Source organism: Poecilia latipinna, unplaced genomic scaffold (genome assembly GCF_001443285.1).
Source record: "Poecilia latipinna isolate Pla-1442-1.1 unplaced genomic scaffold, P_latipinna-1.0 Scaffold139, whole genome shotgun sequence".
Taxonomy (NCBI): domain Eukaryota; kingdom Metazoa; phylum Chordata; class Actinopteri; order Cyprinodontiformes; family Poeciliidae; genus Poecilia; species Poecilia latipinna.
In genome coordinates, this window is record NW_015112755.1 from 99,800 (window position 1) to 116,911 (window position 17,112).

Below are 17,112 nucleotides of genomic sequence, written 5' to 3' on the forward strand. Positions count from 1 at the left end.
ACCAAAACTCCACCTGTTCAGAGTTGCTTTTGAAACATTATAAATGAAACATTAATGAACATTTTCATGTGTAACTATGGCACTTGACAAAACTTAATGCTTCAGTTGTTGACGCCGTCTTCCATGATTTTGTATTTTTGTGCTTTTATGACGTAAAGCATTTTAAACTGCCTTGTTGCTAAAACGTGCTACTCAAATAAACTTGACTGATTGATAAGAACTTTAAAAACTGCGTCAACACAACCAGCTCATGTTGCTAGCAACCAGCACGCAGTAAAAACCCACTCTGAGTCTAATCCACAGGTTACTTGAGAGAAGCTGATTTGAGAGCTCACTCCAGGAGGATGAGAGCAGTGTTTGTAGTACAATACGTGCAGATTCTAGCAGGAGAAGTTTGGAGGAGACACTTCACAGGAGAAGAAAAGCAGCAGGAGCTTCTCTTCCAGCTGTCAGAGAGCTAACGCTGCTACAGCTGAAGCGTTGCTTTGGGACCGCAGGCCCTGCTCCTCCTCAGAAGCTCCGAGTGTGACAGCTGCAGAAATCCCCCAGCCAGGTATGTCGCAAAACTCCCGATCAACACATGCATGTACACGCACACAGACAAACACTCGGGCGATGTTCCTCCTCTCCCCTATTAATATTACATGCAGCAGACTTTAGCATAATGCACTCTCACTTATCATTGATTTACTCTCCCCCTCTTTCCATCGCCGCCCCACACATCCCCGCTGGGCTCTGAGATGTTAACCTGTAAATATTAAAACTTCAGCACTCCCGGTGACATTTGCCGCGGAAACGACCGAAGGGGAAAAACTCGATGAAATTGAACCCTTTCTGCGGTTATGCATATTTCTCCTCTTCACCAGGAGGATGCTGGAACTTATCAGAACTGTTTGTATCTCTGTGTCGGTGTAATTTACCGTCTCCGCCGGGGAGAAACTTATGTCTGATCGGTACTTAGGCATAAAAATGGACAGAGGCAAAGTGGCGAACCGGGAGCGCTGTTGTGCACGCTTAAGCTGGTAAGTAGGTGAGCTGCAGTCAGAGAGTTACAGGAATTTGTGTTGCTGCAGCAAAAAAAAACAAAAAAAAACGAGAGGATGACCTACATAATGAGGAGCAGAGCTTGGGTGATGAGGCTTTTATGGACTGACAGCTGTTCTACCTGCTGTCGTCACCTTGACAGAGCAAAGGGACTCGTCAATAAACCCCAAACTAATGAGTGTCATTGTAGTTTATAGCGTGAGAGAACTGAGACGACGTTATCCCACCTGTCTGCCGTTTTAAGCATATCCGAACCACCTCCACCAGCAATTTATGACAGATTTTTTAGCTTATCCAGCACTACTTGAAGCCTGGTGATTTTCTGAGCCACTGCTGGTCCCAGTGGACTGGAAGTGTCAGTCACTGGAGAAACTTTGCAAAGAGGGGAGAGAGGAAGAGACTGCTTCCTCATTTTCCACGAGTCCACCAGTGCCCAGGTGCTTCTTTTCAGGTGCTACTGTATGCAGTTTGTCTGAATGAGAGAGACAGGTCTGTGTCCGCTATCATCTCTGGCTGCTCTTTGCCTCAGTGTCAGCAGACTGAGCCTTCCTTCCTGTCAGTCTGCCGGAGCTGATGATGAATTATAAACAAGAGCCTGCTCTCCTGGAGAATACAGATGTTTCCACACGAACAGTTCTTGTGTACTAACAAGCATTCATCTGCCTTTAACTTGGGACTTTTTGCAGCTCATTATTGTGAAGTGGAACAAAAATGATGCATGGTTTTAAAAATAGCTTCAAATAAAAATGTAAAACGTGACATCGCTGTGTTCTTGAAGACATAAAAAGAGTCGGGACTGAGGAGGAGGTTCCCTCCTGCTTCATCATGAGCAGGATGAGCAGGATGAAGGCTCTCCCAGACTTCCGATCGTAGGAAGGCCGCCGCCTCTGCTTCTCCACCATCCACGACCAGGATGAACTATTTCCTACAGAGCTCTGTGAAGTGTTGTGTGATTGGTCAGAAGTTTGTGGCCATGTAATATGTAGAAATGTGCTCGGACAGCAATGCTGATATTTCTCTGCAACCAGTCTGCTTCCAGTATCTGGTTTTTGTACCTGCACCTGACATGAATACTTTTGACGTCACTTATTGGACAAATTCGTACCATTCTTCATGACATAACTTCAAAGACTGTCAAGAGGCTAAAAACTCCTGGATGAAAATGGCAAAGTCATGAATCCGTCTGCAGAAAGATGGGTCCGTTTCCCTCTGTGAGCGTTTTGTTGATCCTCCAGTGGCTTCTGCTTTCGTCGGAGTTCAGTATCCAATATCGCTGCAGAGGCAGACTGTGTAGGAAGCCACTGATGTAAACTGCAAACTAAGCTTATTAGGTACGTAAAGTTTGTTTCTTTTTAAACCAGTGAAACACAATGCTATAAAATATCCCAACAAATATCTCAATAACCATCTTACTGTTTGCCTCTACAGCGCTGTACGTCATTTTCAGATCGGAACGCCAACTTCTGGGACAACAGCAGGCAGACAGCCACAGCTACAACTGAGAAGTTAAGATCTAAACTATAATGAAATGGAACAGTCCAAGTACAAACCTAACTCGAACTAAGAATCTGCAGTAACATTTGGGAATTGCTTTCCACTGACACTGGCAGACCAACCTAACTAAGCTGGGGTTGTTTTGCAAAGCTTTAAAAACCATGCATCATTTCTCTTCCATTTTACATTGCATTGCCCTTTGTTAGTCTATATAGCATAAAATCCCAGTAAATTACACTAAACCTTATGGTGATCACGTGACAAAATTCAAAAGGGGACGCCATCTACATTGGGGTCTAAAAGTGCACGAATACTTTTGGACACCACTGTAGATGGCTGAAATTAGTGCAACGCCTTATCACGGTTGTGATGGAAATTGAGAACTCATTGTGCAAGCTCAATGAGAAAAAAAACGGGCTAATTAACTTTAAGGGAAACACGTTAGTCTTCTCGAGCTTTTCTCCCTTCTGTTTGGAAAATATCTTTGACTGTTGATCCCCTGGCGCATATTTAAAAAATGAAGCATGGAGGGCTCCTAATGGATACAGGACACTTATGGAAGTCAATAATCCGACAGAAAATTCTTACAGAGCCGAGCGCGCTTGTTAAACGGGAGGCCTGCAGCGGAGAGCCGGCACTTGACAGAGGGCTTTGTTTTGAGTGTTTGACTCGGCGGTCAATGCGAGGCGTAGCAGGTGCAGCGCACTCAGACACACATGCAGACAGAGTGGCCGAGCAGCCTGATTGGTATGCCGTGTCTTTTTGAAGTAAGAGCAAACCGAGAGTTGTTTTAATTGAGATGCTGAGGAAGGGAGGCAATGCACTAATAAGCAGGTAATTATGCAACTCCCAGCTCCACTAAAGCAGACTGTGAATCCATTAAGGCCTCTTTGCAAAAAAACAAAAAAAAAAACTGTTATTCCTCTTCATTGATTTTTGTTTTTTTTTGTTTTATATTTTTCCTGAAAATCCCTGTACATGAAGCAGCACTGCTGAGTGGGAGTGAGGCTCTCAATGCAAAATTCATAACAATTAACCATCAATCAGATTTAACCTCTCGGGTCACTGGAAGAGCTCCGTTCTCCGTAAAATCTGCCGGCCAGATTAGCACAGTGACAAAATGTGCCTGTACATGTCAGCTAATCCATTTATTTATTCATCCAGCGTGCTCCCAGACTGGCTGATTAATCGCTCCCTCAGCGCCGATGGAAGCAGAGAGGAAAAGAGACGGAGGGAGGAGGAAGCGTGCCGCTCCGCTCGCTAGCAGGCGTGTCTGCATGTCTGTGTACGGCAAGGAGCAGCGGCAGATTTGCACAAACACACACCTGACTGAGCATCAAAGAGCAGTTTGCAGCAGCGCATGTAAACAACAATTGGGATGTTCAGAGAGATGTTTGTGAACACCTGCACAAACCCGAAGCAACAGACAGCCGGAAATTTCCACCACCCACACATTCCAGTTCAAAGCAAATCATCATTTTTTTTTTTTTTTTGGAAAGTTTTGCTCTTACCCTGAGTGGCGATGTAGTGATTCGGCCTGTGGTAGCCCTGGAAAAGGAGAGAGGAAGAAGAAAAGTATGCGATGAGAATATGAGTCACTTAACGCCGCTCCTGGTTGTAAAAACACCAGCTGCTGTGAGGATATTTGCACTAGAAAACATTGTCTTTGATATACATCGAGTGGAGCTTTAGTGGAGGGTGAACCTTTTTGGCTCTTTTCACAAAAGCAGCATTAAAAAGCAGAGCAAGAAATCCTCATAGCAGCTGTTTTTATTTTTACTGTGTCCAATTTATGCAAGAATAAGAACTGCGCTCATTCTTTAGATTTGGCCTTCGAGCAGCCGAGCTTTCTCTTAATCTTTTAGAACGGTCCTGAGCCAAAGTTCCTCAGGTTCTGGAATATTTTTCTTTTGACTTTGGCTGCTTTTCCTTTCACTTTTGCCATTTTCAGATAACAGATTTGATATTAAAGCCAGTTGAAAAAGGCAAATGTTGTTTAGGAAATTTTCTAACAACAATTTACAGACATTTAAGGAAAGTAAAACTTTAATTCACTTTGGAGTTGTTTTAATATTTAGACAATCCACATTACGAGATGCACTTGAATGCAACATAACAGTGCAGCTTTTGGGAAATGTCGTCTGGTTAGAGTGAGTATCAGCAGTGCTGGTGTGTTGTCATTTCAAATGCTGTGCAGCATTTTGGACTGGTTGAATGCTCCTGGCAGCTGGATTTGGATGTTAGCTCATTTTCAGCGCCAGTGATATTTACATTCAGGTAAATATTGTTCCAGGTGAACAATTCAGTTACTTGCCGGAAACTGGATGCAACTGTAGTTGAAAAACGCACATGCTGACGTTTTGTGACAGATTAGACACAAAATGGGGGCATTTTAAGATAGTCTGAAAGGAAAGTAGGAAGTATATTTCAGCTTGAGTTTGACGACCTGAACATGTCGATGTGATGTGGAATTTGGCGTCTTGGTTCAGTTAAAAAAAGCCTCCGCCGCTGTGACCATGTGCAACATTTCCTGTATGTGTCTGTACAGGTGTGCAGTTCTTTATTTTGGCATTAGACCGTGCAGAACCAATATGCTTCTTGAAAGACGATCCAAAAAAAGGATTCTCTGTCACACTCTACATGCAGCGCACCTCTGGACTAAGCATCAGAAGCGTTGATAATCCCCAAGATACAAACTAACAGCGCTGATCTTCACAATAAGGCCCCCAGTCTAAGGGATTACTTTAATCCCTTCAAGTTTTATTTGTCCAATTCATTGTCTTCTCCTCAGAGATATGAGCCAGGAAACAAAACATTAGGACTTAAAGGCTCTTCCTCCACCCAGCCTCCTTTCGATTGTGCTCCCCAGCACCTCCACCCCCCACCTCTCTCCCAGCCACCCCTGCTGCTTTGCTTATCTCTCTCATATTCAATTTAACGTGGACTGTGATTAACGCTCCTCCAACGACGGGAGAAAGACACAAAGGATATTTTCCTCATTCTGCCTCTCATCCACAGGGCTCCTTCAGCTATTCAGCTCTCCTCCATTTTTAATGACTTCCTTATCTCTGGACTACGGAGGAGATTTGTTTGGGCTTTCATGTGTGTTCGCTTGAGTAAAGCGGAGGCCCAGTACACTGTTGGATTAGACGGGGGAAGACAGAGAGAGAAAGGAGCGGCCCTGACATTCGTTCAGGTGAGAGAAGCTTTCGATGGACACGCCCGAACCTTTCCATAAGCCTATTAGCAAAGCAAAAGTACGTCTTCAGGACATGCAGGTAAACATGCAAAATGTCTCTTTTGTACATGGCAATAGGATAAGATTTCTTTTCAGGTTTGTGTAAATCATGATGCGAGTGATCTTGGTCTTTCACTGCAAACTTAGGATAATTTAAAGAATCAGGAGTTAAGAGTTCAAAACATGCAACATGAAGTATTTTTGCCTGACCATAATCTCAATTTTAACATTACTACACATTCCTAACATTTTTACTTCTGAGTGCCAATCCTATCACAAGAAGAGACAGAAAATATGCTTGTATGTTTAGCTATGCTTGTATTTCTGTCTTCTCTGGTTTCTGAGCTGCAGCTCATCCAAAATGCTGCTGCCAGAGTCCTGACCAACAACACAATCACTTCCCAGTTCCTAGTTTGTAAAATACTTCATCTTAAAATCAACATTTAAATGGTCTTGAGCCTAAGTACATTTCAGGAATGAACTATCAGGTCAGAGACTAGTTCACATTGTGTTCCTACATCTGTTCCTTGGTTTAGGAAGAATCAGGACTGAAAACATTTTTGTGACTCATGCTTATTTCAAACAAATACATTTGAACAATAACTTTTTCCTGTAATTTTTATTTTTTATTTTTTTACTGTTATTTCCACTAATAATGCTTCTTTTAAACTATTGAATTACCTTGGGTTAAATATATAAGCTTGATTTGCATTTAACTAGTCAAAAAAAAGTAACACGCTAAAACAGACATGCTAGTCATTTCCAAACCTCAAAACAAATAGAGGATTTTTTCAGCATTTAAATCAGGAGGAGAGTAATTGTAGATCTGAAAATAATACGAAGCCAAATCAAATTTTAGTGCTCAAATTTGAGAAAAGACAATTAGTTTTGAAATGACATGGATTTTGTGAACAGACTGCATCTGTGTTCTTGCCTAACAGTCTGGTGAATATGATTTACTCCTGCTCTGCATCGCTTCTACAAACCGATACAATCTGTTCACAGGCCTCGATTGTGTGTACATAACATAACTCTGCAGGCAACAGATCATTGCACTGTTTCATTGCCTCCTAAATGTTTATGAAAATACTGCATCAACTGCACAGAAACGAAACTCACCCACTCAGCTTACTCGTACATGACTCCAAATAATCAGAAGAATACCAGAGTACAACAACAAACAGTGAGGCAAATGTTCTGCACATAAGAGTTTATTGGCAGAAGAAGCTTTTAGATGGGTTAAAAAGCTTTCTGAAGAGCAAAAACATCATTACCCATCTGTCCATATTTCTACTAAGTACTTTCGCAATGAAGCTGGCATAGCGGTAGAAATCCCTTTCAATCAGGACCCGCTTTAAAATGCGTATATTCTTATTTTGTAATGGGGCGCTCCACTGCGTAAGTCTTCTCTGCAGCATAATGGGCCATAAAGCGAATAGCAGGAAAGGTAAATAATTTAGGCCTCCTGCATTTTGCCATGGCACACCTTGCATTATGAATTTATGTTTGAGGGAGTAACAAGAGATTACAAATTACCGCATTATAGAGTGAGACGATAGGAGAATGGCCGAAAGCGCTCTCTCTCTCTCTCTCTCTCCTGAGCAGATAACCACTTAGAGACTCGGCCCATTACACATGGAGCGGGAAGCTTCAGCGAGCTGCTGTGATTGGTCACACCCTGCAACTAACACTGCTATTAACAGCAAATCAGGTCGGATCAGGAGAGTCCATATTGTGGGAGTAAAGTGAGTTAGACCTGTTTTTAGTGGAAACTGTGGCTTGCATCACTTCTTAATGACTTTTACTTACTGCCAAGGCATCATGAGTCAGGGCTTTTTTTTACAACTATTGTACACAACATTACTTACATTTAGTTTATTTGGAAGTGCAATTGAGTTGCTAAATGTCTAAGAACAGATAAAGATGAAAAAGTTTGTTTTTGCTTCTCTGTCACACCATATTTCTGATTTCTTATCAAATATTTTTGCTCTGGTTTCTAGAGTAAATATCCTGAAATAAGCTAAAAGTAACATAACTTTTTTGCTTGATTTAGGAGCTTGTTTTAAGTCAACATTTCCTTTATATTGATGAAAAAGTATTAGTTATAAGTGAAATAATCAATGGAACAAGACATTTCAACTTGCAATATGGAAAAATGTCAACATTGATTCAAATATTATATATGTGGTTTTTCCCCCCGACATTTCTGTTTAAGAAGTCTATTTTCTGCCAATTTCCACAAACTTTATTCAATTTGCCAAAACAAACAAAATGTCGTGTTTTCCCAACCTATATGCAAAAATAAAATCAGTGTAAAACATTAATTATTAAAGACATTTAAACATTTAAACACTAGGGACTGAAAATCAAATTAAAAGTAGAAATCAATGTGTAAAAGCATTTTAAAAAATGCTTTTCAACTGGAGAGCAAAAATGTATCTATTTAATAAACATTGAGAGCCAAAGAAAAAGAAAAAAATCATGAAAAATTCAGATTCACCCAAAAATACACAACTTGGCCAAATTGTTTCTGCATTTGCATGACCACTATGGAGAGCCATTTGCGCCAAAATTAACTAAATAAATAAATGGGTTAAATAAATAAAAGGCCAAGTTTCCATAAAATAAAATTAAATTAAAGTAAAACACGACAGCAGACATCAGGGGTATTTATCTATTTTGCTCTTTGAGTCACCAGAAGTGACGGGATTTGACGACGTATCAAGCAAGGTCACAGTTTCCATAAGAACCTCCTAGTCAGTTATGTCTTTCTGATATTCAGTGCAGTGGAACTCAGTTCATTTGTATTCCTGGTAAACATGTAAAGTAATTATCCATGAGGCCTTTTTGGGCTCTACATGTCAGCTTACAGTTCAAAGCAAAGTCGAAAACTAGAACCTCGGTTTCCCCTCTGGGCTGGTTTGCCTTTTCTCTCTCCCAGCACTGCAAGCCTCTGATCTCCACTCCTCTGAATGTATCCGATGTACAGAATGATACAGCTGGGCCTCTAAAGTTAAGGCAACGTGACCGAGTGTGTTTGGGTGTTCATGTGTGTGATGGACAAGCAGTCAGTGCTGCCCCCATCCCTCAGGCACCCCTGAGACGGCGGCACCAGCGCCCTCTCTCTCCCCAAGAGGAAGCGCAGTGACCTTTGAGTTGGTGGCGCTGGCTGGTGTGTGTACTTACATCAACGTAATTTGCATTAATGTAATCGGAGCTCTGTTCCCCCTCCGGGGCCTGCAGCCTGACACGGGAGTGATCATCTGGAAGAGAGGCAGAGAGGAAGAAACCAGAGTTGAATTAATCATATTAACGAGGCCAGCGAGAGACGAGTCGGGAGGGGACAGCTGGAAATAAAGAATGCAGAGAAAAATTAAAAGGTGGGTTTTGGAGGTATGAAACCAGGGACAGAGGCGGACGCCAGCTAATGGACGACACCCAACAAACTTCAGGCTGCGTTCACACTGCAGCCTGAAGTGACCCAAATCTGACTTTTATGCCTTTACGCAACTTTTCATTCAATCTGGACAACAGAGATCAGATTTTTACAAATGGTTGGATATGTGGTCCAAAATCCGACATGTGTCTGATGTTTTCAAACGCGACCTGAGGTTGAAATCATCCGACCTCTACATCACCGATACTCAACAAACGTCACAACTCTGCATCCTGAAATACTGAAACAGGAAGGAAAACAACAACCACGGCGAACGATCAAGTAGATTAAGTTGTTAATGTGCTGAAAGACAACTTTAAAATCGGAAGATGTGCTCCACCGTTACCGTTCATGTTTACTTCCTCAAACACTGAGCACGCTCACTACCTGCCACGTTACCGCGTCCTCTACTGCGCATGCAGGACACTTTTAGGCTGATTGCAGTTCACACAGCAGATCACATAAAACCCAATATATTCTGAAACGTGAACGACCACAAAAAAATAATTAGATTTCACAAAAAATCCGTATTGAACATTAAGGCCTGCTGTGTGAATGTAGCCTTATTATGCGCCATTAGCATCTTTTCGGCTACAGACCAGGTCATCCCTTACTACTTCTATTTCCTAAAAGAAATCATTTTATCATATCATTTAAACAACTGCATAAAAGTTTACTTTCAATTGTAGTCAAGTATTCTAGTGAATTGTAGAGATACATTTTTATAGACAAGTTGAAATCCCATCTGAGATCACCGTTTGGCTCAGCTAACTCTTAAACGTTAATGCCTGCTCCACCTATAGGACGCATCGTCACGATACAAGGTGTATTTCTTTTTTTTTTTTTAACATGCTTCTACACCAATAACATCGTGCTAGTAAATATTATTTACTGGAGTTAGATGACCACATTTTGGACAAGAAAGAGCTTTTCAAAGTGAAGAATTTCAGAAGCTTTTCAGCTGTATCTGTAGAAATCCAAGAACAATCAGAGAGTTCAGGAAAACAAATCGTCTTCCAGCAACTGGTGCTTTGTGGGTGGCATAATTGTTGCAGTTTTTTCTAAGCAAAATCTTTGTTTTGACCCAATAAACTTCAGTTGTTTCTTGAAAAGTTTATTTATTTAAATTGTGAACAACTGTGAAAGTTGTTCTAGGAGAATGCTTATTTGATTACTTCCAAGTCTACTGAAACAGGAGGTCATGTTTAATGGATTCAAACATACCCGTTGAGTAAAAATACATTTCATTTGGAGCCTTTATTAGTTATGTCTGTGTTTTTGGGGATGATAACTTATGTGGGATTTTTACTCTCAGTTATACAAGTTTACTTAAAAACTGCATTTAAGCAAAAATAAATAAATGAATAAATAAAATAGTATGACATCAGTTCTTTTCAATAAAAGATGAATTTATTTTAAAGTTATTTGCACATCGTTTTCCCTGGAGAGACAGAAATGATTGAAGGAGATAAAGCAATAAAAATAAGCTCACGGACATCCAGTTGTTTCACTTATCCACGCGTTCAGCTTGTGTTAGCATAATGTCAGCCAAATGGGTAAATACTTGTGCATTCAAGCCAATCTGACGGCACATAAATAGTTTTAGTTTTCGTTCTTTGTTTGATTCCAACCTTTTTACAAGAAACAAAATCAGATTTCTCTAAATTAAATGCTAGTTCTGCAAACTGCTAGCTTGAACTTTAATATAAAGCAACCGGGCCCTTGAGAACATTCAGATATTTGATATGACCCAAAATAAAAATGAGTTTGACACCCCTGATCTAAAGCTTTAAATATAAGTAAATTATCTTCCAAACTGTGTTCCCCAATCAGTCTGGATTCACATATTTCCGCCACAGCGAACAGATATTAGGAATAATTTGGGAACAGTTCTGCATTCCCTTCACAAAACAAGCCAAAGCTACTTATTATGTGACATCCCCTCCTGCTCAGCCTATTCGTCATAACTGAAAAGACACAACAGGATGAATATAAAAGCAGAATGAAAAGGTCAGAGCTGCTCTCGTTGGATGGTAATAAAAACTCTGTTTGAGCAGCTTAGACCCATCCAGTCACCAGCTTAGCCAATAAATTAGACAGATGAATGTGGGGGGGGTTCATGAGGAGTGTAGAGGTGCTTTGTACACACATGCAATGATATTCCCATATCGGTTCTTCATGCGGTTCTCATCCTTCTTGGCGGAGTCCCATGGTGCCGACTGTCCTTCAAAAAAGCTCTGAAAAGAAAAAAAAAACAGAAGAAAGGGAGATGAAACGTGATGTGATGTGAAAAAGCAAAACAATACATTTTACCAAGTATTTTTGTCTGAATTATAACGCAAAAAGCTTAGCACACTTGAAATAAGACAAAAAGCCAATAGATCGCCAATATTGCTGAACTAATAGTTATAAATGAATAATTTGTTTGTTTATTTAAGGATCCCCATTAGTCTCTAATATAGTAGAGATTATTCTTTCTGAGGTCCAAATCAGACATTACTGCAGGAATCCTTTGCAAGATAATTGCAAAGGATAATTGTAAGATAATTGTATTATCTTACAATTGTCGTAAGATAATTGTATTTCTTACGACACAAGCAAGATTAAATTAAACAAAAAATTCAAATCAATGCCTTCAATTTACAAAATTATGTAAAGAAAAAAAAACCTTACCACACAAACTATTTCNCTTGAGTTTGACGACCTGAACATGTCGATGTGATGTGGAATTTGGCGTCTTGGTTCAGTTAAAAAAAGCCTCCGCCGCTGTGACCATGTGCAACATTTCCTGTATGTGTCTGTACAGGTGTGCAGTTCTTTATTTTGGCATTAGACCGTGCAGAACCAATATGCTTCTTGAAAGACGATCCAAAAAAAGGATTCTCTGTCACACTCTACATGCAGCGCACCTCTGGACTAAGCATCAGAAGCGTTGATAATCCCCAAGATACAAACTAACAGCGCTGATCTTCACAATAAGGCCCCCAGTCTAAGGGATTACTTTAATCCCTTCAAGTTTTATTTGTCCAATTCATTGTCTTCTCCTCAGAGATATGAGCCAGGAAACAAAACATTAGGACTTAAAGGCTCTTCCTCCACCCAGCCTCCTTTCGATTGTGCTCCCCAGCACCTCCACCCCCCACCTCTCTCCCAGCCACCCCTGCTGCTTTGCTTATCTCTCTCATATTCAATTTAACGTGGACTGTGATTAACGCTCCTCCAACGACGGGAGAAAGACACAAAGGATATTTTCCTCATTCTGCCTCTCATCCACAGGGCTCCTTCAGCTATTCAGCTCTCCTCCATTTTTAATGACTTCCTTATCTCTGGACTACGGAGGAGATTTGTTTGGGCTTTCATGTGTGTTCGCTTGAGTAAAGCGGAGGCCCAGTACACTGTTGGATTAGACGGGGGAAGACAGAGAGAGAAAGGAGCGGCCCTGACATTCGTTCAGGTGAGAGAAGCTTTCGATGGACACGCCCGAACCTTTCCATAAGCCTATTAGCAAAGCAAAAGTACGTCTTCAGGACATGCAGGTAAACATGCAAAATGTCTCTTTTGTACATGGCAATAGGATAAGATTTCTTTTCAGGTTTGTGTAAATCATGATGCGAGTGATCTTGGTCTTTCACTGCAAACTTAGGATAATTTAAAGAATCAGGAGTTAAGAGTTCAAAACATGCAACATGAAGTATTTTTGCCTGACCATAATCTCAATTTTAACATTACTACACATTCCTAACATTTTTACTTCTGAGTGCCAATCCTATCACAAGAAGAGACAGAAAATATGCTTGTATGTTTAGCTATGCTTGTATTTCTGTCTTCTCTGGTTTCTGAGCTGCAGCTCATCCAAAATGCTGCTGCCAGAGTCCTGACCAACAACACAATCACTTCCCAGTTCCTAGTTTGTAAAATACTTCATCTTAAAATCAACATTTAAATGGTCTTGAGCCTAAGTACATTTCAGGAATGAACTATCAGGTCAGAGACTAGTTCACATTGTGTTCCTACATCTGTTCCTTGGTTTAGGAAGAATCAGGACTGAAAACATTTTTGTGACTCATGCTTATTTCAAACAAATACATTTGAACAATAACTTTTTCCTGTAATTTTTATTTTTTATTTTTTTACTGTTATTTCCACTAATAATGCTTCTTTTAAACTATTGAATTACCTTGGGTTAAATATATAAGCTTGATTTGCATTTAACTAGTCAAAAAAAAGTAACACGCTAAAACAGACATGCTAGTCATTTCCAAACCTCAAAACAAATAGAGGATTTTTTCAGCATTTAAATCAGGAGGAGAGTAATTGTAGATCTGAAAATAATACGAAGCCAAATCAAATTTTAGTGCTCAAATTTGAGAAAAGACAATTAGTTTTGAAATGACATGGATTTTGTGAACAGACTGCATCTGTGTTCTTGCCTAACAGTCTGGTGAATATGATTTACTCCTGCTCTGCATCGCTTCTACAAACCGATACAATCTGTTCACAGGCCTCGATTGTGTGTACATAACATAACTCTGCAGGCAACAGATCATTGCACTGTTTCATTGCCTCCTAAATGTTTATGAAAATACTGCATCAACTGCACAGAAACGAAACTCACCCACTCAGCTTACTCGTACATGACTCCAAATAATCAGAAGAATACCAGAGTACAACAACAAACAGTGAGGCAAATGTTCTGCACATAAGAGTTTATTGGCAGAAGAAGCTTTTAGATGGGTTAAAAAGCTTTCTGAAGAGCAAAAACATCATTACCCATCTGTCCATATTTCTACTAAGTACTTTCGCAATGAAGCTGGCATAGCGGTAGAAATCCCTTTCAATCAGGACCCGCTTTAAAATGCGTATATTCTTATTTTGTAATGGGGCGCTCCACTGCGTAAGTCTTCTCTGCAGCATAATGGGCCATAAAGCGAATAGCAGGAAAGGTAAATAATTTAGGCCTCCTGCATTTTGCCATGGCACACCTTGCATTATGAATTTATGTTTGAGGGAGTAACAAGAGATTACAAATTACCGCATTATAGAGTGAGACGATAGGAGAATGGCCGAAAGCGCTCTCTCTCTCTCTCTCTCTCCTGAGCAGATAACCACTTAGAGACTCGGCCCATTACACATGGAGCGGGAAGCTTCAGCGAGCTGCTGTGATTGGTCACACCCTGCAACTAACACTGCTATTAACAGCAAATCAGGTCGGATCAGGAGAGTCCATATTGTGGGAGTAAAGTGAGTTAGACCTGTTTTTAGTGGAAACTGTGGCTTGCATCACTTCTTAATGACTTTTACTTACTGCCAAGGCATCATGAGTCAGGGCTTTTTTTTACAACTATTGTACACAACATTACTTACATTTAGTTTATTTGGAAGTGCAATTGAGTTGCTAAATGTCTAAGAACAGATAAAGATGAAAAAGTTTGTTTTTGCTTCTCTGTCACACCATATTTCTGATTTCTTATCAAATATTTTTGCTCTGGTTTCTAGAGTAAATATCCTGAAATAAGCTAAAAGTAACATAACTTTTTTGCTTGATTTAGGAGCTTGTTTTAAGTCAACATTTCCTTTATATTGATGAAAAAGTATTAGTTATAAGTGAAATAATCAATGGAACAAGACATTTCAACTTGCAATATGGAAAAATGTCAACATTGATTCAAATATTATATATGTGGTTTTTCCCCCCGACATTTCTGTTTAAGAAGTCTATTTTCTGCCAATTTCCACAAACTTTATTCAATTTGCCAAAACAAACAAAATGTCGTGTTTTCCCAACCTATATGCAAAAATAAAATCAGTGTAAAACATTAATTATTAAAGACATTTAAACATTTAAACACTAGGGACTGAAAATCAAATTAAAAGTAGAAATCAATGTGTAAAAGCATTTTAAAAAATGCTTTTCAACTGGAGAGCAAAAATGTATCTATTTAATAAACATTGAGAGCCAAAGAAAAAGAAAAAAATCATGAAAAATTCAGATTCACCCAAAAATACACAACTTGGCCAAATTGTTTCTGCATTTGCATGACCACTATGGAGAGCCATTTGCGCCAAAATTAACTAAATAAATAAATGGGTTAAATAAATAAAAGGCCAAGTTTCCATAAAATAAAATTAAATTAAAGTAAAACACGACAGCAGACATCAGGGGTATTTATCTATTTTGCTCTTTGAGTCACCAGAAGTGACGGGATTTGACGACGTATCAAGCAAGGTCACAGTTTCCATAAGAACCTCCTAGTCAGTTATGTCTTTCTGATATTCAGTGCAGTGGAACTCAGTTCATTTGTATTCCTGGTAAACATGTAAAGTAATTATCCATGAGGCCTTTTTGGGCTCTACATGTCAGCTTACAGTTCAAAGCAAAGTCGAAAACTAGAACCTCGGTTTCCCCTCTGGGCTGGTTTGCCTTTTCTCTCTCCCAGCACTGCAAGCCTCTGATCTCCACTCCTCTGAATGTATCCGATGTACAGAATGATACAGCTGGGCCTCTAAAGTTAAGGCAACGTGACCGAGTGTGTTTGGGTGTTCATGTGTGTGATGGACAAGCAGTCAGTGCTGCCCCCATCCCTCAGGCACCCCTGAGACGGCGGCACCAGCGCCCTCTCTCTCCCCAAGAGGAAGCGCAGTGACCTTTGAGTTGGTGGCGCTGGCTGGTGTGTGTACTTACATCAACGTAATTTGCATTAATGTAATCGGAGCTCTGTTCCCCCTCCGGGGCCTGCAGCCTGACACGGGAGTGATCATCTGGAAGAGAGGCAGAGAGGAAGAAACCAGAGTTGAATTAATCATATTAACGAGGCCAGCGAGAGACGAGTCGGGAGGGGACAGCTGGAAATAAAGAATGCAGAGAAAAATTAAAAGGTGGGTTTTGGAGGTATGAAACCAGGGACAGAGGCGGACGCCAGCTAATGGACGACACCCAACAAACTTCAGGCTGCGTTCACACTGCAGCCTGAAGTGACCCAAATCTGACTTTTATGCCTTTACGCAACTTTTCATTCAATCTGGACAACAGAGATCAGATTTTTACAAATGGTTGGATATGTGGTCCAAAATCCGACATGTGTCTGATGTTTTCAAACGCGACCTGAGGTTGAAATCATCCGACCTCTACATCACCGATACTCAACAAACGTCACAACTCTGCATCCTGAAATACTGAAACAGGAAGGAAAACAACAACCACGGCGAACGATCAAGTAGATTAAGTTGTTAATGTGCTGAAAGACAACTTTAAAATCGGAAGATGTGCTCCACCGTTACCGTTCATGTTTACTTCCTCAAACACTGAGCACGCTCACTACCTGCCACGTTACCGCGTCCTCTACTGCGCATGCAGGACACTTTTAGGCTGATTGCAGTTCACACAGCAGATCACATAAAACCCAATATATTCTGAAACGTGAACGACCACAAAAAAATAATTAGATTTCACAAAAAATCCGTATTGAACATTAAGGCCTGCTGTGTGAATGTAGCCTTATTATGCGCCATTAGCATCTTTTCGGCTACAGACCAGGTCATCCCTTACTACTTCTATTTCCTAAAAGAAATCATTTTATCATATCATTTAAACAACTGCATAAAAGTTTACTTTCAATTGTAGTCAAGTATTCTAGTGAATTGTAGAGATACATTTTTATAGACAAGTTGAAATCCCATCTGAGATCACCGTTTGGCTCAGCTAACTCTTAAACGTTAATGCCTGCTCCACCTATAGGACGCATCGTCACGATACAAGGTGTATTTCTTTTTTTTTTTTTAACATGCTTCTACACCAATAACATCGTGCTAGTAAATATTATTTACTGGAGTTAGATGACCACATTTTGGACAAGAAAGAGCTTTTCAAAGTGAAGAATTTCAGAAGCTTTTCAGCTGTATC

The 17,112-nt window shown here is 40.2% G+C and overlaps 1 protein-coding gene across 1 annotated transcript in view; it reads right to left on the reverse strand.

Annotated features, from left to right (window-relative positions):
* The window catches only part of LOC106945315 (protein tyrosine phosphatase receptor type M), a 216,781-nt gene that overhangs the window by 30,063 nt on the left and 169,606 nt on the right, over positions 1–17,112 (reverse strand). Inside the window, exons 22-23 of the mRNA XM_015028913.1 lie at positions 15,895–15,971; positions 4,050–4,086 (exon numbers count right to left, since the gene is read on the reverse strand). Of these exons, the coding sequence (XP_014884399.1) occupies positions 4,050–4,086; positions 15,895–15,971 (114 nt within the window). The remainder of the gene's footprint in view (positions 1–4,049; positions 4,087–15,894; positions 15,972–17,112) is intronic.